Raw genomic sequence first — 22,134 nt, 5'->3', positions numbered from 1 at the left:
GCGGCGCACAGGAAGGAAAGGGCGATGTGGGGGGCTCGGGGCTGAGGGGTGGATCCCTGGGCACGAGTGACACGTTCTAGAAATCAGGTCTTTTCTCTCCATGGCTGCGCTCTGCCCCTGGCTGCCCTAATCAGCGGCCCCAGGACTGCGGCGGGCAGCACCAGGGGGAGGGGACGAGAGAGAGGGGCCAGAAGACACGGAGGCGGCCGTGCCTCCACAGCCGGGAGGCAGGAAGGAGCGGGCGAGGCGGACGCCCCCGGCCCACCCCACCCCCACGGTGGCCGGCTGCCCAGAGCCCCCCGCTCAGGTGAGGGCGCGCGGGCCGCCACGGCCGCCCTCGCCTGCCCCGGCGGCGGGCACGGGGACTCACCACAGCGACTCGAGGTCCCATTCCTGGAGCAGGGCTAAGTCGAAGCTGTCCATGGTGGGAGGTGTCAGCGCCGCCGTCGCCGAGGCTTGGGCCGCCCGCGCGCTGCAACGAAAGGCGCCGCTCAAGGTGCATCCCGGCCGTACCGGAGCGGCCGCCGCCCGCCCGCCCGCCAGCCCCCGGGTCGGTGCCCCCGGTGCCCCCCGCCCCCGACTCCGGGCCGGTCGGCCGGGCGGCAGCGGCCGGCGCACTCACCCGCTCGCCGGCTCGCGCGCAGGCACACTCAGGAGACAGCGGCGAGCTCGCCGCGCTGCCGCCGCGCCCCCGCCCCCCGCGCCCGCCCCTCCTCCCTCCCTCGCGGCGGCCCGGCCCGCTGCAGCCGCCGCCGCCGCCGCGGTGCTCTGCGCCCGCCCCTCTTTCTCCTCCGGGAGGCGCGTGTGCGCGGGCGAGGCCGAGGAGCGCGCGCGCGCCGTGAGCCCCGCTTGCCGCGCCCGCCCCGCGCGCCCTCCCCGCGCCGCTTCTCGGGGTCCCGCGGCGTTCGCAGGCCGTGCTTCCCGGCCCCCCGCCGCCTCCCGCCTGCCCGGCCCTCGGCAGCCTCGGCCAGCCGCTGGCCTGCGAGCGCCGGCGAAGCGAAAGGCGGCGGCGCGGAGCGGAGGGGGATGCGGCGCCGGGCTCGGCCTGCCGCATCTCCTGTCTCTCTCCCTCGCCAACTGCGCCCGCTCCTTCCCCATCTGCACGCACTTCTTTTGGGGCCCAGAATTCACTTGACCCCGCTGGGCGCCCGGGAGTGGGTGCCTGGCCGTCCCAGGAGCGGAGAGAGTTAACTGTGCAGCTTACAGCAGCACTGTAAACAAATCGTTTAAAATATCTGAGTCAGTAAGTTAAGTGAAATAAAAGGGAAGCAGGGAGGAAACCTCTTCTGACGGGACCTGCAGCTGGCCTGCAGTGGGGGGTCCCACCGTCCTCCACCCAGCAGCCAGCCCTCAGAAACCAACCTCCTTTAAATTTATTGCAGGGAATGGGTTAGGCCTCTGGGTGTAGACTGCTAACTTCTCATCCCATCAGCTGTCTGGAGAGTGGCATATTGTCAGCTGGAAGGATGATAGAGTATCACTGTGGCTGCTAAAAATCAAGTCCTTGTTATTATGAGTTCCTTGATTTTAAAGAACCGTTTCTTCTCTTTACTTCTACAGACATGCTGGGAAGCCCACCTAGATCAGGCTATAACTCTGTTTCTCCACAGCTAGCCACAACCGGGAACCCTCCTCAGTCCCTGACTCACCTGTCCTCTTGGGCACAGCTCTGAAGTTCCAGAAAATTCCTGGAGAGAGCAGTGCAGAGCAGCGTAGTTATGTCCCATCTCTTGCACCAAGCACCTAATTGCCTGCCATGAGGGAGATCCTTCGGTACTCTCCCCTTTGTTCATTCTCCACAAGAAGAATCCCTGAATGGAGCTGCCAGAAATCTAGACCCTTGGGTAGAAGTCACAGGATCCCTCCAGGCTCAAGCCTGGGAGTCACCTCCTCACCGCCCTGACCTCTGAATGAGGATTAACAAACTAAGTCTGGAGAACATGTAGAAAGAAAAGCTCATTGAGAATTCTTTCCTAGTTGGGCATTGGATTACAAAATGCTCAGTCCTCCTCTCTTTCTCCAGCTCTGAAACAGTTCCTTTATTAGCATCTGTAACTAATGTGCGAAATCTAAAACAATAAATTAAGGCAGAATGAGCATCAACAACAGTTCAAGAAAATGGAATTGTTATTTTATAAGCTGATAACTCCCGCGCCTAAAAACCTCCCTCATTAGCTGAAGGTAGTAACAAGGCTACAAAAGAACAAAGAGAATGTGAATACAGGAGAAAGTACAGGTGTGAAGGGTTGTCTTCCCAAATCCCAGTCTACAGTGTATTTAGAGAGAAGGAAAAAAAATCTGTCCTAATATCTCCTTAGCACAAGCCCTGTTGGAAATGTTTGCTCTGGCAAAAGTGAGATGCCTGAGACATCCCAACAGCATTCCCCAGGAACAAAGGATGGGGGTGGAGGGTGGAGAGTGAGAGGAGTATTCCCGGTCTGGAAGAATGCACGTTCCCCTCCTGAACAAGAAATGCATCCTGTCCTGTGCTCATGGCTGCAGCCAGGAAGCTTCTCCAGAAAGGAGACCTCCCGCCCCTCCCAGAGATCTGGCTTCCCTTCCCTTCCCACCACATCTGTTTATACAAAGAAGGGCTGCTGAAGAACAAACAGAACTATGTTTACTGGGAGTCCCATTCTGGGCTAGAAGCTCAAGATACAGATTTGCCCTCACCATGGAGGCTGAAGATAGATAGTCCTGGAAAAGGAAAGAGAAAGCGTTGGTGGACTGGTTTACTCATAAAAGGCCTCTCCCCAAAAGCTGCAGAGTAATGGATAGATTCATATTTGAATTTAAACACCGCACCCCATGCTCATACACAAGTGTACTTGAGCCTAAAGCAATTGTACTCTGGGTATTTAAGATAATTTTTTCAGGAATAGCTCTTATTTTCTGTCTGGGGCCTCTAACATAGGGGAAGCTTCATTAAAACTTTTATTTCTAGTGTATGTTTTTATGTCTAGTGTCCAGTTGGAGACTAGAGGCTTTTGAAGAAACCCAAATAATAGTTGTGGGTGCCATTTTTACTAATTGTCATGGAAATAAATCTAAATGAATTTATTTACAAAATAAAATTCCTGGAGAGAGCAGTACAGAGAAGTGTAGTTATGTATTTACAAGTATTTACAAGTAAAATTGCAAAACAGTGAATGAGAGCCGTTATGGGGTAATTTTTTTATTATTAATATTTATCTGGTGTATTAAGATATTCCCCTTATTCTCCATTCTTTAGGTACGCATACCAACACAAGCACTTAATCTAGTCGTCAAAATTTTAGATCCTTAATAAAAAGCAAAATGTGGCTTGGAATTCCTGGGATTGGAATGGCAGAATTGAAAGGATTTTTTTTTTTTTGTAAAAGAAAAAAAAATTATTTTGTAAAGGGGTAAGAGACTATCAAAATTAAAAATGAAAATAAAAACTGGTGTTTCCTATGAAACTGGTGTAATTTCTGTGCCTTCTTAAGGGCCTTTTCTCCCCAGATAGATAGATAATACTGTAGCGAGCTGAATGAAACCACCCAGCTCTGGAGAGCTGCTGGGGGGAAGGCAGCTAACTGGGGAGGACCTGCCCGGCTCCCTAGGTCAGATGTGTTTGTTTTGTTTAGACTAAATCTAAGAACGAAACAGACTAAGAAATGAATCCTAGTCAGACTGGTGCAAGCATACAAGTGCACTTAACCAGGTCCCCACTCACATTCCACCAACCTGGAATTGGAAGATTCCTCAATAGACCCAGAAGCAAATCCCTGGCATCCACCTAAGCTCTCTCCCTTTGGCTGTGAATTGAGAGAAGAGAAGCCTTGCATGACGTTATTAATTCATGCCTTCTTCTGAAGACATGGCTGCAACTCAGAGGTCACTTTTGTGACCAGTTGGGGATTTTCCTTTTATAATCCTATCATCACCCTTGAAAAATGCTCCTGGCCAAAAACTGGCTGTGCAGGGGTCTTGCTGGAGGTGATGGGGCCTCCAAGTCCAACTCTTCCAGTCCTGCATGTCTATCACTACACTTAATCTTGTTGCAGCAAGGCAGCAGACACATCACACAGTCCGCTTCTTCTTCCAGAGGCTTCTAGGGTGTTTGTAACAGTATCTAGGGATTGCAGGATAAGCCCTCTAGGCTCTCTGCTTGCAAATTACATGCTAATATGATGAACCCCAGGACAGCTTGGGTATTAATCCACAGAGGAGTTCTACTGTCTTCAGGCTTTTCCCCCTCCACCAGTATCTCAGAGTGGTTCTAGCCTGGGATCTGAGATGCCTTTCTTTTTCTGCTTTTTCACCATTCCCCAGGTCCTGAGCAGATGGTGTGGCTGTGCTGGCTGTCATCACTCCTCCTATGTTTCCATGGAAACACGGGGCACAGGGACCATCTCTGCTTTGGGCTCTGACAGTATCCTCTGGAGGAGAACTTCAGTACCTGCCCCCACTACCCCATTGCCTGCCCATGTCCTGGGGAGTCTGAGAATGTTAGGGTTTTTCCAGAGATCATCTAAGGACATACTCCCCACAAATGGTTGTGAACTGGATGGAAAAGGGAGGCAGAGGGGGATGCCAGTACCCCAGGTGTGTGGCAGTTGTGTTGCAATAGTGGCATATTTGGACTTTTTGTTCCCTCATCCAGATTCCATGACTGATGGCACAGATGTCAAAGGAGATGCACCTAAGTTGCATCTGCTTGTCAGGCAACAGATATTTAATGAGTGTAAGTATGTTACTGATATTTTACACTTTACTGACATTCAACCCTCTCCAAGTGCATTCCTTACTTTTTTTTGTACAAAACCAGGTTTTTACTAAGGAATGTACCTTCCTCAAAGTTTCCAACATCCTCCTGCCTACATAATTCATTTATATAGCCACTACATTAATTAGATTCAGAAGTCTGTGGAAACAGCAGAGCTGGGCAGGGTCAGAGGCCAGGCAGGGCAGAGGAAAGAGCAGAGAAAATGACCCTTGGGAGAGAGTAAGGAACAGAGGGAAATTTTTCATGCCATTCAAGTACCAAACAAGACAAAGATAATTTCAAATGTGGTCAACTACCGTAACATTGTTTAGTGAATTAAAGTATTGTCCATAGTTCTTTTTTTTTTTAGTTGATTTTTGGTGTAAGTTGCTTCTAATATGGCTGGTGCAAACCACCAGTGTGTGAATCTCACCACATTTTTTTTAAAAAAAGAAAGAAGGCAGGCACATGTATGGAAAATAAAAATGCTGGCATATTCATAAAAGTAGATCAGAAATGTATTTCTTATCACATATTTCATGACATGCTGACCTACTTGGGAATAATCCCATTTTCTGTGATATGACAGTTCCTTGGTTCTGGCAACAAGAGCAGGCCATCCTGACGTAAAACTTAATATCCCCACTGGCTCTTTGTTGTGCTTCCTCAAGATGTGTGCTGGCCATCCATGCAAAACTCAGGGACTTCGAACCTGTTAAGAACAGGAGGTAACTGAAATCATAACAAGAGCAAACATTCCTATATTCTAATGCACTGGGTACTGTTCTAAGTACTAATTCCATTTATTCCTCCTAAAACCACATGAAGTGTGTTTCTATGGTTTTCATTTTGCAGGTGAGTAAACTAAGGAACAGATAAGCATCACCCACAAAAGCATGGCAGCCCAGGGATTGGATATAGCAGCCACAATACCACACCAGCTCCCTTAACTTTTGCCTTATTTATCTATAGCATTGAAGCATTCCCATGCCTGCAGGTGCTTAAATAATGAATGTAATACAAATGTACTTAGCAGTATGTGAAAGCCCTCCACATCTCTGTGAAATCTTCCTTCCCCTAGTTTGCCCCCAGCGTTCGGCCATACCACACCAGGAGTAAGACACTCATTCTCTCCAGTCTCAATGTCCTCGTTCTCAACAAGAGAAGGCTGGCTTGGACGTCCTTTGTCTCTGTCAGTTTTTGTCTCTGACAGTTCTAAAATGTTAGCATTCTGTTTTCAGTTGTTCCTCCTGAACACGGCCAGACAAGAATCCCCAGAGTACATCAGGAAAACTGTAAATGTTTTCTTGTTTAAAGGTAGAACCTCTTCAGTGGCTTAAACAAATCTCAAGGTGTTGGTCTGTTCCTAACAGGGGCACTTGCTGTTCTGTTAGGTATTAACAAACAGTAAGTCGGATGTGTCCAGGAAGAGGAGACATAGCTTAGATCTGAGGGAAATGTAGCAAAGAAGTCACAACATGACAACAGATGTCAGACTCTTTTCTCTATAGCTCCAGGAATATTCAAGCATGGAGCTGATGGTCCTCATAAAGCCCCCAGAGGACAATGAGGTTCCAAGTGGACCAATTATGCCTCATAGCCTGAAGACAGAGAAATTTCAAAATGACATCTTGCTGGGTTAACTATTGATGGGCAAAGGGAAGCACTACAAGATCCTCCTGAGGTCCCTCTGGTAGAAGCACCTCCTATAGCTCAAAGTCCACAGTGGAGGTTCCCCTGGGCCATAAAAAGAAGAAACGGAGAGCAGAGTCCACCTCATCAGGACCTGAGACAAACTAAGTCAAGGCAATTATTGCTGGTTGCCTGCCCGATATCCATCTATCCACTTCCTTACTAACAAAACCTAAGTTTGAGAAAAACTATACTCTTCAGTGTCTGTTACAGCAAGAACTGAGCATGAAACACAGGTGGGGCCAAGGAGCCATAAGTTGAAGGTAGCTGGAATTTCTCAGGAAGTTTTGCTTTCATGAAATAGGCACCACCTCTTCCTCTGGGTCATTTCCTTCTTCTTCCTGTCCAGAATGTACTTGAAGGCCTGAGGTGGAAAGGCCATCTTGGGCCATGAGGGCAAAAAGCACGGACAAATGTTGGCAGATCTCAAATTAAAAGGAGGCTACATCTGTGATGGTTTCTCCGCACAGTTGTACTCTCTTTGAACCACCTACCTGGTTCTGGACTTTTGGGGACAAAATAAGACCCTATTTGGCTGAGCCACTGTAGTCATGTTTTGATGATGACAGCTAACTGATAGAGAAGTCATGGTCCCTCTGGTATGCCCTCCACAGTGCCACATACGTCAGGTCTACCAGATGTCTCAGCCTATTTGCCCCTAGCAAGGGCAGCATTACAGCAGGACTGACTGTGATTTGGAAAAAGCCTATGTTTGCTTTCTTAAATATAATATTGCTCTATGGGTTCACTTCAATTGTGAGAAATCCACGCTCGATTGTCTGAATATGATTAACCTGGCTTCAGCATTTTTTAAATATTCCATATTAATAATAGTTTCTTTATTTTCATGTTATTTGTTAAACTGGTTCAGTTACTGTTATATCCTCACAGGAATATTAGAAGATCTCATTTCTGGAAAATGGTTTGAGGAATAATAGTCAGTCTTTCTTGTGTCTTTGCCACATACCCAAAAACATGCATGTTTTGAACTTTGTCATTGTTTCTGCCAATAAAGTGATTACCACTGTATGAAGCTGATTTACTTCAGAAGGAGTTTAGAAAAACAGCTAATTAATTACAGTATTTTGAAATATAAACTCATTACAGAGTCAGAACACTATGGTAAGATCCCAGAAGCTTGAAATTTGGGAAAAATTATACAGGCTCTCTCTAGCTCACCTCCTACCCCAGTCAAGAATCCCCCCTGCCCTACCATATCAGCCCTGGTCTGTTCAGCCTAAACATGAACATTTCTAATGACAGGTAGCTCACTCTCTCAAAAGGCTTCCTATTCCATTTTAAAGGAGTTCAACTCTGATTAAAACAACATTCTTCCTTATATTTATGAATCCCAAATTGATTTCCCTGTGCCTTCCTAGCATATCTAGCTTACTGTAAGTAGTCAATTAGAGCTCAGTTTCTTTGAATTCCTTCCCTTGGTCCTTCATAGACTGAAACTTGAGGGTAATTTCCTCAGCACCTTTGGAAAAGGGAATTTGTTGTTCAGACAGGAATACTGTGCAGAGAAGTAGAACCAGTCTCTTAAAAAAAAAAAGCACATAGACAAGGGAATGAGAGAAACACCAAGTTCTTCCAGTTGGTTTCTTGGAAGAAGGTAGCTTCAAAAAGCAGCTGGAGCTGGCCACACAAAGGGAAATGCCCACCACAAGAAAGGGAGGCAGGAAGCTTTGCCCAAGAGAGATACCTCTCTGCTGGCTCCCAAGGAAGGGAGGTAGAGAAATGGGAGCCCAAGGTCACACTGGGGAGCATGGGAGGGAGGACAGGAAGGGGTCCTGGTTAAAGCGGAGTCTAAAGCTCAGGTCCACCCTTAGAAAAAGGCAGCAGCTCTTCCAAGGGTTGGCTCTCAGAGTTTCTCCAAAGCTCCAATTCTCCTGTGATGCTTATTGTAATACACATTTTAATGTACTTGGCACTGTTACATTTTTATGAATTTAGCATTATTTTCCACCACTCCTCAGGACAATAATCTGAGATTTGTTACTCATAAAAGGAAATTCATTCTCTTGGTCGTGGGTGTCAGTCCAGGTCCCCATGCTGTCATCCCTGTCATCCTCCCCTGAAGAATGGAACCTCAAGTCCAAGATTAAGTCACTGGGGATACTTTCCCAAGCCCAGTTCTCAGGCTCAGGCCCCATGATCATGTAAGTCATTTCAGATATTTATTTACTGAACAAACATTATTGATCACCTAGTACATAGCAATCAGTGGATTAAGAAATAAAGAGAGATCAAAAAATTTTCTAAAGCCCACAGTCTAGATGGCATTGGACATGTATCTTCCTTCACTTACTCATTCTTGAATTGAACTAATATTTATTGAACAAATTATGTTCTCAGAACTATGCTAGGCACTCAGGTTACCGCCCAAGGTAAAACAGACATGGTCTTATGGACTCAGGGTATCAGGTATGTTATAAGGTGATTATGCTGTGATAAAAGTCAGGTACTTGGGAGATCTTTCTAGAAAAATGGCTGGCTTGTACCCCAAGTCAAGAACTGACTATACAGAATAAGATGGGAGGGAGAGGACATAAGAGAACAAACTCTGTATGCTGTCCTGTGCTACCTGCTACGACAGAGGTGTGTCTTCAAAACCACAGGAGCAAGAGGGCAGTGGGTGATGACTGCTGCCTGAGGCACGCTTAAAGGGCTGAATACACAAGAGGACAGGTGGGTTGGGTCTAAAAGAATGAAACCCCAAGGGAGAGTAGGTGGGAGAGATAGAAGTGCATTCTAGGCAGAAGGAAAAGCACGTGATGGAGCTCAGAGGCACAAAGAATATCAAGTTTCAGCAACACAGAAGGGTCTGTATGGCCTTGGGGTGGGGGGCTGTAGAAGGCAGTGGGTCATGTTCAAGGCAGGAGCAGAAGCAGAATGAAGAGAGAGAGAAAGGAGCCAAGGACAGGACAAGAGGTTGGGGCCAGGTGGTGACAAACCCTGTTTTGCTGTTGTGAAAACGTTTCAAGTGAGCAGGAAATGAACATGAGAGACTCAATAAGGCTGCAAGTGAACAGCCAGCTGCCAAACCCAGGTGGACAACTGAGAGTTGAAAAAAGGAAATGGTTTCTGAGAAACCAGAGAAAGTATTTCACAGAGCAGCCCAGTGGTTTTTCTTTTTCTGTTGTAAAGTCAGGCAAGACGGTAAACCCTTTGCCTTAGTACGTGGCTGGCTGCAGCATCTGCAGGGCTCAGAGCAAAAGGAAAGTGTGGATCCCCTTGTGCACATATTATCAAGAATTTCAAAATGATGACAGCAGAGCCTTAACCCACCACAAAGCCCTTCAAAGCGTGGGGCCCTGTGTGACTGCAGAAGTCATATGTCCATGAAGCTGGGGCTGCTAAGGTATTTTTATGCTACGGGGCACATTTTTACTAACAGGGTGAGGGGATGCTGGCTACTTGGAGACTGGTGTCACAGGGACTGGCCGAGCAGCACATCCAGAGCATAGCACACGACTCCTACGGTCTGCACTATGCACGGCCTCTTCTCTTGAGTTCATTCCAAAATGAAAAGGTTCTTTTCTTCCTGATTGTGTTGAAAATATACACAGAAGAAGACAATTCCAGCCATGCACAGCAGCATGTGGGAGGGAAAGACTTTAAATGTAACAATGTTCAATCTTTCTCGCCCTTTTTATAAGAGTGGTTCCTCAAAAAAAAGACTTATTTGCTGAGCAAGGTGATGATAGAGATGTAGGTTAGGGGAACTCAGGGAAGAGGGAAATTGTTTGCAAAATAATAATAAAAAATAACAGGGGAACAAGAAAATAAAGAGCTTGGCTAGAGGGTAGGGAGGGGAAGGGAGAAAGACAGAATTATCTAAATGGAATTCAGAAAGTTTTATAATGCAGTCTAATTGCATTCTCCATCCTCTTAATGAGCCTTAAATAAAAAACTACGCGGCTCAGCATTTAAGGGACAGAGGAGTGTGTGTGTGTGTGTGTGTGTGTGTGTGTGTGTGTGTGTGTGTGTGTGTGTGTGTGTGTCTGTGTGTGTGTCTGTGTCTGTGTTGTTGGGGTGGGGGGGAAGGTTTTCAAAACTAGTTGCAGATTAGAATTACCTGGAGGAAGAATTTCAGTGGCCTGCACTGCCCCAAGATACTGACTTAATTGGTGTGAAGTAAGTTTGGAGTCAACCCTGACTCAGGGGAAGCCATCACACAAGTGGCCAGGATGCTGTGTCTTTTCTGGCCCTGGTCCAAGTCCTTTTCTTTGGTGATCCTGTCGTTTCCATTGGTCTGCATCCTTGGGTTAGTTCCACACTTTTAATTACTGTATCTTTGTAATAAGTTGTGATGCCTGGTAGAAGCAGTTACTCCCACCTTGCTCTTCTTTAAGATAATCTTCTATTTTCAGACCTTTGTTTTTCATTATCATTTTGGAATCAGCTTGTCAAGTTACACACACATACCCCCACACACATATAAACCTGTTAGCATTTTGACAGGAATTGCTTTGAATATATAAGTTCTGTTTGGGGAGAACTAATATTTCAACAATATTGAGCCTTCAGATTTCTGAAATGATATGTCCCCGTTTATTTAGATTCCCCTTTACTTATATTAATAATGTTTCATCTTTCTGCATAGAGATCTTATATATCATATGATAGGTTCTTTTTCTCTAGGTGCTTTCTTAAACTAACTCATCATTCCAATAATTTGTCTATAGTGTATTCATTTCCTATGTACACAATAATTCAACAATTTCATCATGTGAATGGCTATTTTTTTTTCAGCCTCTGCAATACTTACACCACTGTTTCATTTCTTTTCTTAACTTGCCAACTAGAACTTTAAATACAATGTTGAGTAGAAGCAGCAGTGGTGAGTATCCTACTCTTATTCCTGATTTCAAACATAGGAATTTTTTGTAGACACTTTATCAGATTAAAGAATTTCCCATCAGCTCCTAGTTTGTTAACTTTATAGCTATCTTGTTGTTGTTGTTTTATAAAATGATTTTTGTGCCCTGGTAAAGTTATCCTACTACTTGACTCTTTTTTTTCTATTAACGGTTAATGTAGTGAATTACCCTAATTAATTTTCAAAAGTCAAACAAGCCTTATATTTATGGAATGAACACAACTCATTGGTTATACATTACTTGTTACAGAATTATTGGTAGGTTCAATGTGCTGTTTTGGGGGGCCTGAGGAATTTCTGTGTGTCATATTTTTCTATTTTGAAGTACTTTGTTAACTTTTGCTAAGAAAACCCTTGAAAATGAGTTGGGGAGATGTACATGTTTTTTTTTTAATTCTGTGAGTAAGTTGGGGAGACTTACATGTTTGTTTTTTTAAATTCTGTGAGAGTTGTGTAATACTGGCATGATTTTATCTTTAAGAATTTAATGGCATTCACCAAAAAAGTCATCTGAACTTAGGGCTTCTTTGAAGGAAAATTTTAAATAACAGATTCAATTTTTAATAGTTTTAAGTCAATTTTCTATCAATTTTTGGTAAGATGTATTCTTCTAAAAGGTATCCAAGTCATGTAAATTTCCAAGTTGAGTCCATCAGTTATATTTATTTAATATATCCTTAATATCTGTAGGATTTGTATTTATTGCCCTTTTCATTGTTTCCATCACATGCTTCGCTCCCTCTCTTTTTAAAAATATGCTCTGTTGCTAATTTCTTAAGCTGGATGTGAGGCTCCTTGATATGTGGGCTTCCTTCTTTTCTAACATATGCATTTAGTGTTATACATTTTCATCTAGCACAACTTTAGCTGCATTCTATAATTTTGATGTATAGAACTTTCATTATTATTCAGTTCAAAGTATTTTTTGATTTTCATGTGATTCCTTCTTTGATACATTAGTCATTTAGGAGAATATTACTTAATTTCCAGATGTAGGATTTTCTGATTGCCTTTTTAAAGATGGCTTATAGCTCATTGCACTGTGACTATAGAACATATTTTGTATCATTTTGATCTTTCAAAATTTGTTGAGACTTACTCTCTGGTCCCACATATGGTCAATTTTGTAAATATTCCATGTGTTCTAGAAAAATATGTGTATTCTACTATTGCTGGTATGGTGTTCCTTATATATTATTCATTGGTCATGTTTTCTAATAATGTTCAAAGCTCCTCACCTTACTGATATTTCATCTGTTATTCTATCATGTCAAAAAATGTGTTTATATTTCCCACTATAATTAAGAATTTGTTTCCTCTTAAAATTGAAGTTTGCTTGGTATATTTTTATATGCATAAAAATTTTGAATAGCTATATCACCCTGGTGAATTGACCTTATTAAAAGGATAATGTGTTCCCCTAAACTCTAATGATGATTTTTGCTTTAAAAACTACTTTTCCTGATATAAATATAACTGTATCTGCTTTCTTTGTGTATTTCCATTTTTTCATTCTTCTGTCTTTAATCTTTCGGTACCTTTATGCTTCAGATGAGTCTGTTGTAAATAGCTATAGTTCTGTTTTTTCACAACACAGTCTGACAAAATTTGCTTTTTAATTTGAATGTTTAATCATTTACATTTAATATAATTACATTTGTATTGAAGTTTAAGTCTACCATCTTTCAAAAAGGTTCTGTTGTTCTGATTGCTGTTCCTTTTTGTTTGTTTGTTTGGGGACAAGACATTTATTTTGAAATTTTAAATAACATTTTTAAAGGGTGTGAGAGGTTTATTTTGTGTCAAAAGTAGCATGGGCTCTTATAGGTTAAGAAACACTCCCAATCACAATGAGATATCACCTCACACCTGCTATCAAAACAAAAACAAACACAACACAAGAAACAGGAAATAACAAGAATTGGTGAGGATATAGAAAAATTGGAACCTTCTGTGTACTGTTGGTAGCAATGTAAAATGGTGCAGCTGCTATGGAAAACAGTATGGTGGTTCCTTAAAAAAGTAAACAGAATTATCATATGATCTAGTAATACCACTTCCAGATATATACCCGAAAGAATTGAAAGCAGGGTCTCAAAGAGATATTTGTACCCTCATGTTCACAGCAGATTACTCACAATAGCCAAAAGGTGGAAGCAACCCAAATATCCATCAACAGATGAATAGATTTTTAAAAATATGGTATAGGCATGCAGTGGAATATTATTCAGCCTTTAAAAAGATGGAAAGTCTAAAATGCTATGACATGGATGAACCTTGAGAACATTATGCTAAGTGAAACAAGTCAGTCAAAAAGAACAAATACTGTATAATTTCATTTATATGAGGTACCTAGCATAGTCAAACTCATAGAAACAGAAAGTAGAATGGTAGTTCCCAGGCGCTGGGGGTAAGGAGACAGGGGGAATTGTTTAATGGGTATAAAGTTTCTGTTTTTGAAGATGAAAAAGTTCTGGAGATTGGTTGCACAACAATGTGAACAGATTTAACACCAGTGAGTTATACACTTAAAAATAATTAAGATGCTAAATTTTACTCTATGTGTATTTTACCACAATTTTTATTAAATCCAATTATTTAAAAGAAACCAAGAAAGATTCCTCAGAGCAACCCAGAATCAACCTGTGCCTCCTAGGTGATAAAATTGTAAATATATGAAGACAGCCATTCTGCTCCCAGCAGCCTTCTCCTGTTCAAGCCAGCTGTTGTCAGCTTTACCTGCTTTTCCCCAGGACAGGCTGTTCAAGCCCTTTGTTTTCCTCCACTGTGCTCCTTTTAATACTCTCCAGTTATTGCTATTGCTGTCATTTAATGTTTTTCTTAAACCTGAATTCCCAGACTGAAGATTGTGAACCAGATGTGGTCTAATCTGGACAGAATACTTTGGAAATGTTCCTTCCTATAATCTAGCAGACCTGGAGTTTCATCAATGTGTTCTGAGGATATCATCTACTAAAACCCCAGACCCATTTTGTAGAAGCACTTCTCCCATTTGGTTACATCGGCCTTTGAGCATTTGAAAATGCAGAATGTTTTTATCTATTCCTATTCTTTTTAATTTCATATGTTTTTTTTGAGAGGGCATCTCTCATATTTATTGATCAAATAGTTGTTAACAACAATAAAGTTCTGTATAGGGGAGTCAATGCTCAATGCACAATCATTAATCCATCTCAAGCCTAATTCTCGTCAGTCTCCAATCTTCTGAAGCATAATGAACAAGTTCTTACATGGTGAACGAATTCTTACATAGTGAATAAGTTCTTACATGGTGAACAGTACAAGGGCATTCATCACAGAAACTTTCGGTTTTGATCATGCATTATGAACTATAAACAATCAGGTCAAATATGAATATTCGTTTGATTTTTATACTTGATTTATATGTGGATCCCACATTTCTCCCTTTATTATTATTATTATTTTTATTTTTAATAAAATGCTGAAGTGGTAGGTAAGATAAAGGTAGAAAATATAGTTTACTGTTGTAAGAGAGCAATTGTAGATGATCAGGTGTGTGTTAATCCAAGCTAGACAAGGGCAATAAAACATCCACGGATGCAGAAGATTTCTCTCAAAACAGGGGGGGTGGTGAGGTTCTAAGCTTCACCACTGTTGATCCCCAATTTCTCACCTGATGGCCCCCCTGCGACTGTGCCTGTCTTAGGTTGTTCCTCCCTTGAGGAATCTTATCCATCTCTGGCTAACCAGTCATCTTCTGGGGCCATACAGGGAGATGTAAAGTTGGTAAGTGAGAGAGAAGCCATATTGTTTGAAAAGGTTAGCTTTTTACTTCTTTGCAGATTTATACCCTGTGGTTTCTATGCCCAGCATTTGTCTTAAGGTATCTTTACCACTTGGAGGAATTATGATACTCGGTAAATTCGATATGAGGCACGAATTCTATTTAAGGGTTGTAATTAGGAAGGAAGAAGAAAAGCTATTGCTGTTCCTTTTTTCACATTATCTTTATTTCAATTATTTGAGCATATTTTTATTATTCTAGTTTTCTTTTCCATTAGCTTGGAAGCTATATCATTTTTTTCCACTGATGTTTTATTTCTTTATATTTCCACTGATGTCTTTATTTCTGTGCAATAAAGTTGATACACAATATTTTGTTGGTTTCAGATGTACAACATAGTGACTGGATAAGTGTATACATTACTAGATGCCACAATTAGGTATAGTTGCTCCATTATCATATCAAGATATTACAATATTATTGGTTAAATTCTCCATGTTGTACTTCCATTCTTATGTCTAACTTATTTTACAATTTGCAGTTTGTGCCTATTTATCCCCTTCACCTGTTTCACCCACCTCCTTTACCCCTTCCCTATGATAACCAACAACCTGTTGTCTGTATTTGTGGGTCTATTTCTTTTTTTGCTTGTTTTTTAGATTCCACATGTAAGTGAAATAATATGGTATTTATCTTTGTCTGCCTGGTTTATTTTACTTAGCGTAATACCCTATAGGTCCATCCATGTTGACACAAATGGCAAGATTTCATTCTTTTTTATGGCTGAGTAATATTCTGTTGTGTATATGTACCACATCTTCTTTATCTATTCACCTATCAATAGGCACTTGGGTGTTTTGTGTTGCTTTTAGTATTCTCTAGTGCCTGTACTAGATAGCATAACACACATCATTGACTTACCAAAGTCTAATATTTATTGTACCTTTATCCTCATCCATGAAAATGCAAGTATCTTAGAACTCTTAAAGTCCATTTAGCCCTTTCATCATTTGTATATTATTTTTATTATATATTTACTTCTCTGTGTATTAAAATCCCAAAACATTGATTCAGCAGTGAATTTATATGAACATTATGGTTGCCTTTCATTCTTTCTTGTTCCTCTGATCTTCCATTTAGGATCATTTTCCTTCTGCTTAAAGAATATCTTTTGCTATTTATTGTGTTTCTGCCAGTGACAAATCCTCTTAGTTTATTTAAATCTGAAAATATCTATTTGAGCTTTATTATTCTATAATTAACAATATTTTGAATTTTTCAGTTTTACTGAGGTATAATTGACAACTAAAATTATAAGATATCTAAAGTGTTCAACATGACGATTTGATACACATTGTAAAAGAATTTCCCCCATCAAGTTAACACTTCTATCATCTCACATCTTTACCTTTTTGTGTGTACATGGGAGAGCACTTAAGATGTATAGTGTCATCCCATAGTTGCCATGTTATACACTAGATCCTCAGACCGTATTCATCTTACAGCTGGAAGTTTGTACATTTTTGCCAAACTCTCCCTATTTCCTCACCCCACCCCCAGTCCCTGGCAACCATTTATATTGTTTCTATGCTTTGTTTTTGTCTTTTTAAATTCCCACATATAAATTATATTATATAGTATTTGTCTTTCTCTGGCGTATTTCACTTAGCATAATGCCTTCTAGGTTTATCCATGTTATTAGAAATGTTAGAATTCCCTTCTTATTTAAATCTGAATTAATATTCCTTTGTATATCTATACGCCACATCTTACTGATCCATTCATCTGTTGATGGACACATAAGGTGTTCCATACTTTGGCTATTGTGAATGCCTCAAGAATATTGGAATACAGATATCTCTCTGAGATAATAGTTTCATTTCCTTTGCATATATACCCAGAAACTGGATTGGTGGATCATATGGCAGTTATTTTTAACTTCTGGAGAAACCTCCATACTGTTTTCCAAAGTGTATAGTACTGGTTTATATTCCCACCAACAGTTAACAGGATTCCCTATTCTCCACATTCTCACCAGCATTTGATCATTTTTATTGATGATAGCCATCCTAATAGATGTGAGGTAATATCACATTGTGGTTCTGATTTGCATTTTGCTTGATGTTCATGTACCTCTTGGCCATTTTGTATGTTTTCTTTGGAAAAATATCTATTCAGTTCCTTTGCCCATTTTTTTTTTTTACTGCGGTTATTTCTTTTTTTTTTTTTTTTTTTTTGCTCTAGAGTTGTATTAGCTTCTTCTGTAATTTGAATAGTAACTCCTTACAGGATATGTGATTTGCAAATATTTTCTCCCATTCAAAAGTTTCCTTTCCATTTTGTTGATTTTTTCCTTTGCTGAGCAGAAGTTGTTAGTTTGACATAGTCCCACTTGTTTATTTACATTTTTGGTGTCAAATCCAAAAAATAAAACTGACCCTCTATGTGTTCTTTGTAGGGGTTTTCTAGTTTGAGGTCTTATAGTCAAGTCTTTAATCACATTGAGTTAATTTTTGTGTATGGTATAAGATAGGGGTCCAGTTTCATTCTTCTGAAATAGCTGTCCAGTTTACCCAACATCATTTATTGAGGAGATTATCTTTTCCCCATTATATATTCTTGGCTCTTTTGTCAAAAATTAATTGACCATATATGCATGAGTTTGTTTCTGAGCTATCTAACCTGTTCTGTTGATCCGTGGTCTGTTTTATGCCAATACCATTTTGTTTTGGTTATCATAACTTTGTCAAATAGTTTGAAATCAAGAAGTGTGGTGATTTGGGTTTTGTTCTCCTCTATCAAGATTGCTTTGGCTATTTGGGGACTTTCATTGTTCTATACAAGCTTTAGAATTATTTTTTCTATTTCTATGCCATTGGATATATTGCATTGAATCTGTGGTACATCCATACAGTATGGACATTTTAACAATATTAATTCTTCCAGTCCCTAAGTATGGAATATCTTTCCATTTATTTATGCCTTCTTCAATTTCTTTCATCAATGTTGTAGAGTTTTCAGTGTACAGATCTTTTACTTCATTGGTTAAATTTATTTCTATGTATTTTGCTCTCTTTTTTTAGCAATGCCTAAATAGCTATTTAATGAAGGATTATGGAACACAACAAAATAACTAGCTGAAGAAACCCAAATAACACTAGGGTGACTATATACAGGTGTTTCTAATAAGCTTACAAGATAGCTAATTACCAATTCTTAACTAATTTGTAATCTCTCCATGCTAACATTATTTATTTTTCCTACTTCAGTCATTCAACAAATATTTATTACATGCCTATTATGTGCTATTTTATTCTTTTTGATGCTCTTGTAAATGGGATTGTTTTCCTAATTTCTCTGATGTATCTTTGTTAGTGTTTAGAAACACACATGATTTTTGTATATTGATTTTGTATCCTGCACATATACTGAATTTGCTATTATTTCTAACAGCTTTTTTGGTGGAAACTTTAAGCTTTCTGTATATACAATGTCATCTGCAAACAGAGACAGTTTTACTTCCTCCTTTCCAATTTATATGTCTTTTTTTTTTCCTATTTCTTGCCTAATTGCTTTGGCTAGGACTTCAGTATTATGTTGAATAAAAGTGGCAAGAGTGAGCATCCTTGTCTTGTTCCTGATCTTAGAGGAAAAGCCTTTCAGCTTTCACCATTGAGTATGATGTTCTCTGTGGGCTTCTTATGTATGGCCTTTATTATTTGAGGTACATTTCCACTATAGCTAGTTTGTTGAGAGTTTTTATCATAAAAGGGTGTTGAATTTCATCAAATGCTTTTTCTGCATGTATTGAGAATAATGACATGATTTTTATCCTTCATTTTGTTAATGTGGTTATCACACTGATTTGTGAATACTGAAGCCTTCTTGCATCCCACTTGATCATGATGCATGATCCTTTTAATGCGCTCCTGAGTTTGGTTTGCTGGTATTTCGTTGAGGATTTTTACATCTATGTTCATCAGGAATATTGCTCTGTATTTTCTCTTATTGTAGGGTCTTTGTCTGGCTTAGATATTAGGGTAATGCTGGCCTCATAAAATGAGTTTGGAAGCGTACCCTCCTCTTCTATTTTTGGGGAAGAGTCTTGAGAAGGATTGGTATTAATTCTTCTTTAAATGTTTGGTAAATTCACCAGTGAATCTGGTCTTGGGATTTTCTTTGTTGGGAGACATTTTGGTTACTGACTCAGTCTCCTTACTAGTAATTGATCTGTTCAGATTTTCTGTTTCTTCATGATCTGTCTTGTTATGTTGTATGTTTCTGGGAATTAATCCATTTCTTCTATGTTGTCTAATTTGTTGGTGTATAATTGTTTATAGTGTTCTCTTGTGATCCTTCGTATTTATGTGGTATCCATTGAAATGTCTCCTTTCTCAATTACAATTTTATTTGTGTCTTTTTTCTTTTTTTTCCTGGGTAAATCTAGCTGAAGTTTTGCCTATTTTATTAATCTTTAAAAACAAACAGTTCTTACTTTCATTGACCTTTTCTATTCTCTCTTTAGTCTCTTTTTTTTCTTTGTTATTTCTGTCCTTCTACTAACTTAGGGCTCAGTTTCTTTCTTTTACTACTTCCTTGAGGTATAAAGTTAGGTTGTTTATTTGAGATCTTTCTTTTTCTTCTCAATACATATGTTTACTACTATAAACTTCACTCTTAGAACTGTTTTTGCTACATCCTATAAGTTTTATTTTGTTTCCTGATTTGTCTCAAGGTATTTTTTTATTTCTCTTTTGATTTCATCTTTGACCCCTTGGCTGTTCAGTAGCATATTGTTTATCTCCACATATTAGTGAATTTTCCAGTTTTCTCCTTTTAATTGATTTCTAGTTTCATACCATTGTGGTTGGAAAGATACTTGATATGATTTCAACCTTCTTTAATTTATTTAGGCTTGTTTTGTAACCTAACATATAATCTACCCTGGAAAATGTTTCATATGTGCTTGAGAAAAATATCTATTCTGCTGCTATTGAATGGAATGTTCTATAAATGCCTGTTAGGTCCATTTGGTTTAATATGTAGTTTAAGTTCAATTTTTCCATATTGATTTTCTATCTGGATGATTTATCCATGGTTAAAAATGGGGTATTAATGCCCTTTACTATTTTTTTATTGCTGTTTCTCCCTTCAGATCTTTTAATATTTGCTTTATATATCTATGTACTCCTATGTTGGGTGCACAAATATTTACTATTATATCCTCTTGATGAATTGGCCCCTTTATCATTATATGATGACCTCTGTCTCCTGTTATTTTAGGCTTAAAGTTTATTTTGTCTAGCTAGCCCTGTTTCCTCTTGGTTTTCATTTGCATGGAATATTTTTTTCCATCCTTTATTTTAAGCTTACCTGTGTCTTAAAGCTCACCTGAGTCTCTTATAGATGGCATAAGTTGGGTCATGTTTTTTAAATCCATTCAGCCAGTTTATGACTTTTGATTGGAGAATTAGTCCATTTACTTTTAAAGTAATTATTGGTAGGCATAGACTTACTATTGCCATTTTACTGTTTCCTGCCTGTTTTGTAATTCCTTTGTTTCTTTATTCCTCTCTTGATCTCATTCTTTGTGGTTTGATGGTTTTCTATAATAGGATGCTTTGATTTCTTTCTCTTTATTTTTTTTGTGGGTACTATATGCTTTTGCCTTGAGGTTACCATGAAGTTTACATAAAATACACTTATTACAGTCTATTTTGCACTGATAACAACTTAACTTTGAACACATATAAAGCTCTACATTTTTACCCTCCCCTCCCCACATTTTCTGTTTCTTATCAGAATATCTCACAATTTACATCTTTTTACATAGCATATCCATTAATAAATTATTATAGTTATAGGTAATTTTAATACTTTTGTCTTTTAATCTTCGTATCTGAGTTATAAATAATTTACCCACCTGCATTACAACATTAGAGTATTCTTAATGTACCTTATATTTACTTTTAACAGTGAGTTTTATACTTCATAAATTTTCATGTTTCTAATTGTACCCTTTGTTTCCATTCAAAGAACTCTCTTGACCACTTCTTATAGGGCCAGTCTAATGATGATGAACTCCTTTAGTTTTTGTTTGTCTGGAAAACTCTGCCTCTCATTCAGTTCTGAAGGACAATTTTACTCAGTAGAATATTCTTGGTTGGTAGTGTTTTTCATTCAGCACTTTGTATATATCATCCCACTCTTTTTTAGCCTGCAAGATTTCTACTGAAAAATCTGCTTATAGCCTTATGGAGTCTCCCTTATGTGTAACAAGTTGTTTTTCTCTTCCTGCTTTTAATAGTCTCTCTGTGTCTTTAACTTTTGATAATTTATTATGTGTTGCTTTGGGTCTTTCTGAATTCATCTTATTTGGTACTGTTTGGACTTCCTTGATCTGGATCTCTGTTTCTTTCCCCAGATTAGAAAAGTTTTCAGCCATTATCTCTTTAAATAATCTTTCTGACTTTTTCTCTATATGTTCTCCTTCTGGGTCCCTATAATATGCATATGTGTCTCTTTTTTATGGCTCCCCAAAAGGCCTTTAAGCTATCTTCACTGTTTTCCATTCTTTTTTCTTTTGGTTCCTCAGATTGAATGAATTTTTCTGCCCCATCTTCATGCTCACTAATCCTTGCTTCTACATGATCTAGTTTGGTGTTGAATCCCTTTATTGAGTTTTTCAGTTTACTTATTGCATTCTTCAGCTCTGTGATTTCAGTTTGTAATTTTTAATATTTTCTATCTCTTTCCTGAAATTCTCACTTTGTTCATTTATTATCCTCCTGAGCTTCATGAGCATCTTTATGACTGTTTTTTTTGACATTTCTGCCAGATAAATCACTTATCTCCATTTCACAATGTTGTGTTTCCAGAGATTTATTTTGATCTTTTATTTGAATCATTTTTCTAGGTTTATTCATTTTTCTTGACACTTTGTGTTGGTTTTCGTGTATTAGATAAAACAGCCACTTCTCCCATTTCTTGATAGACTGGCCTTGTGTAGAAGGTGAACCTCATCAATCAGCCCAGCCTGAGCTCCTGGTTGCCTCTCAAATC

At 39.6% G+C, this 22,134-nt stretch overlaps 1 protein-coding gene across 3 annotated transcripts in view; it reads right to left on the bottom strand.

The window, feature by feature from the left end:
* The window catches only part of AFF3 (ALF transcription elongation factor 3), a 519,828-nt gene extending 519,138 nt beyond the window's left edge, over nt 1–690 (bottom strand). For all 3 annotated transcript variants that reach the window (XM_037020011.2, XM_037020012.2, XM_073239775.1), the window contains exons 1-2: nt 623–690; nt 371–472 (exon numbers count right to left, since the gene is read on the bottom strand). In XM_037020011.2, coding sequence (XP_036875906.1) covers nt 371–423 — 53 coding nt within the window. In that variant the 5' untranslated portion in view covers nt 424–472; nt 623–690. The remainder of the gene's footprint in view (nt 1–370; nt 473–622) is intronic.
* Nucleotides 691–22,134: the final 21,444 nt, after the last annotated feature.

This window comes from Manis javanica, chromosome 1, assembly GCF_040802235.1.
Source record: "Manis javanica isolate MJ-LG chromosome 1, MJ_LKY, whole genome shotgun sequence".
Taxonomy (NCBI): Eukaryota; Metazoa; Chordata; class Mammalia; order Pholidota; family Manidae; genus Manis; species Manis javanica.
This window is presented reverse-complemented; position numbering and strand designations above follow the sequence as displayed.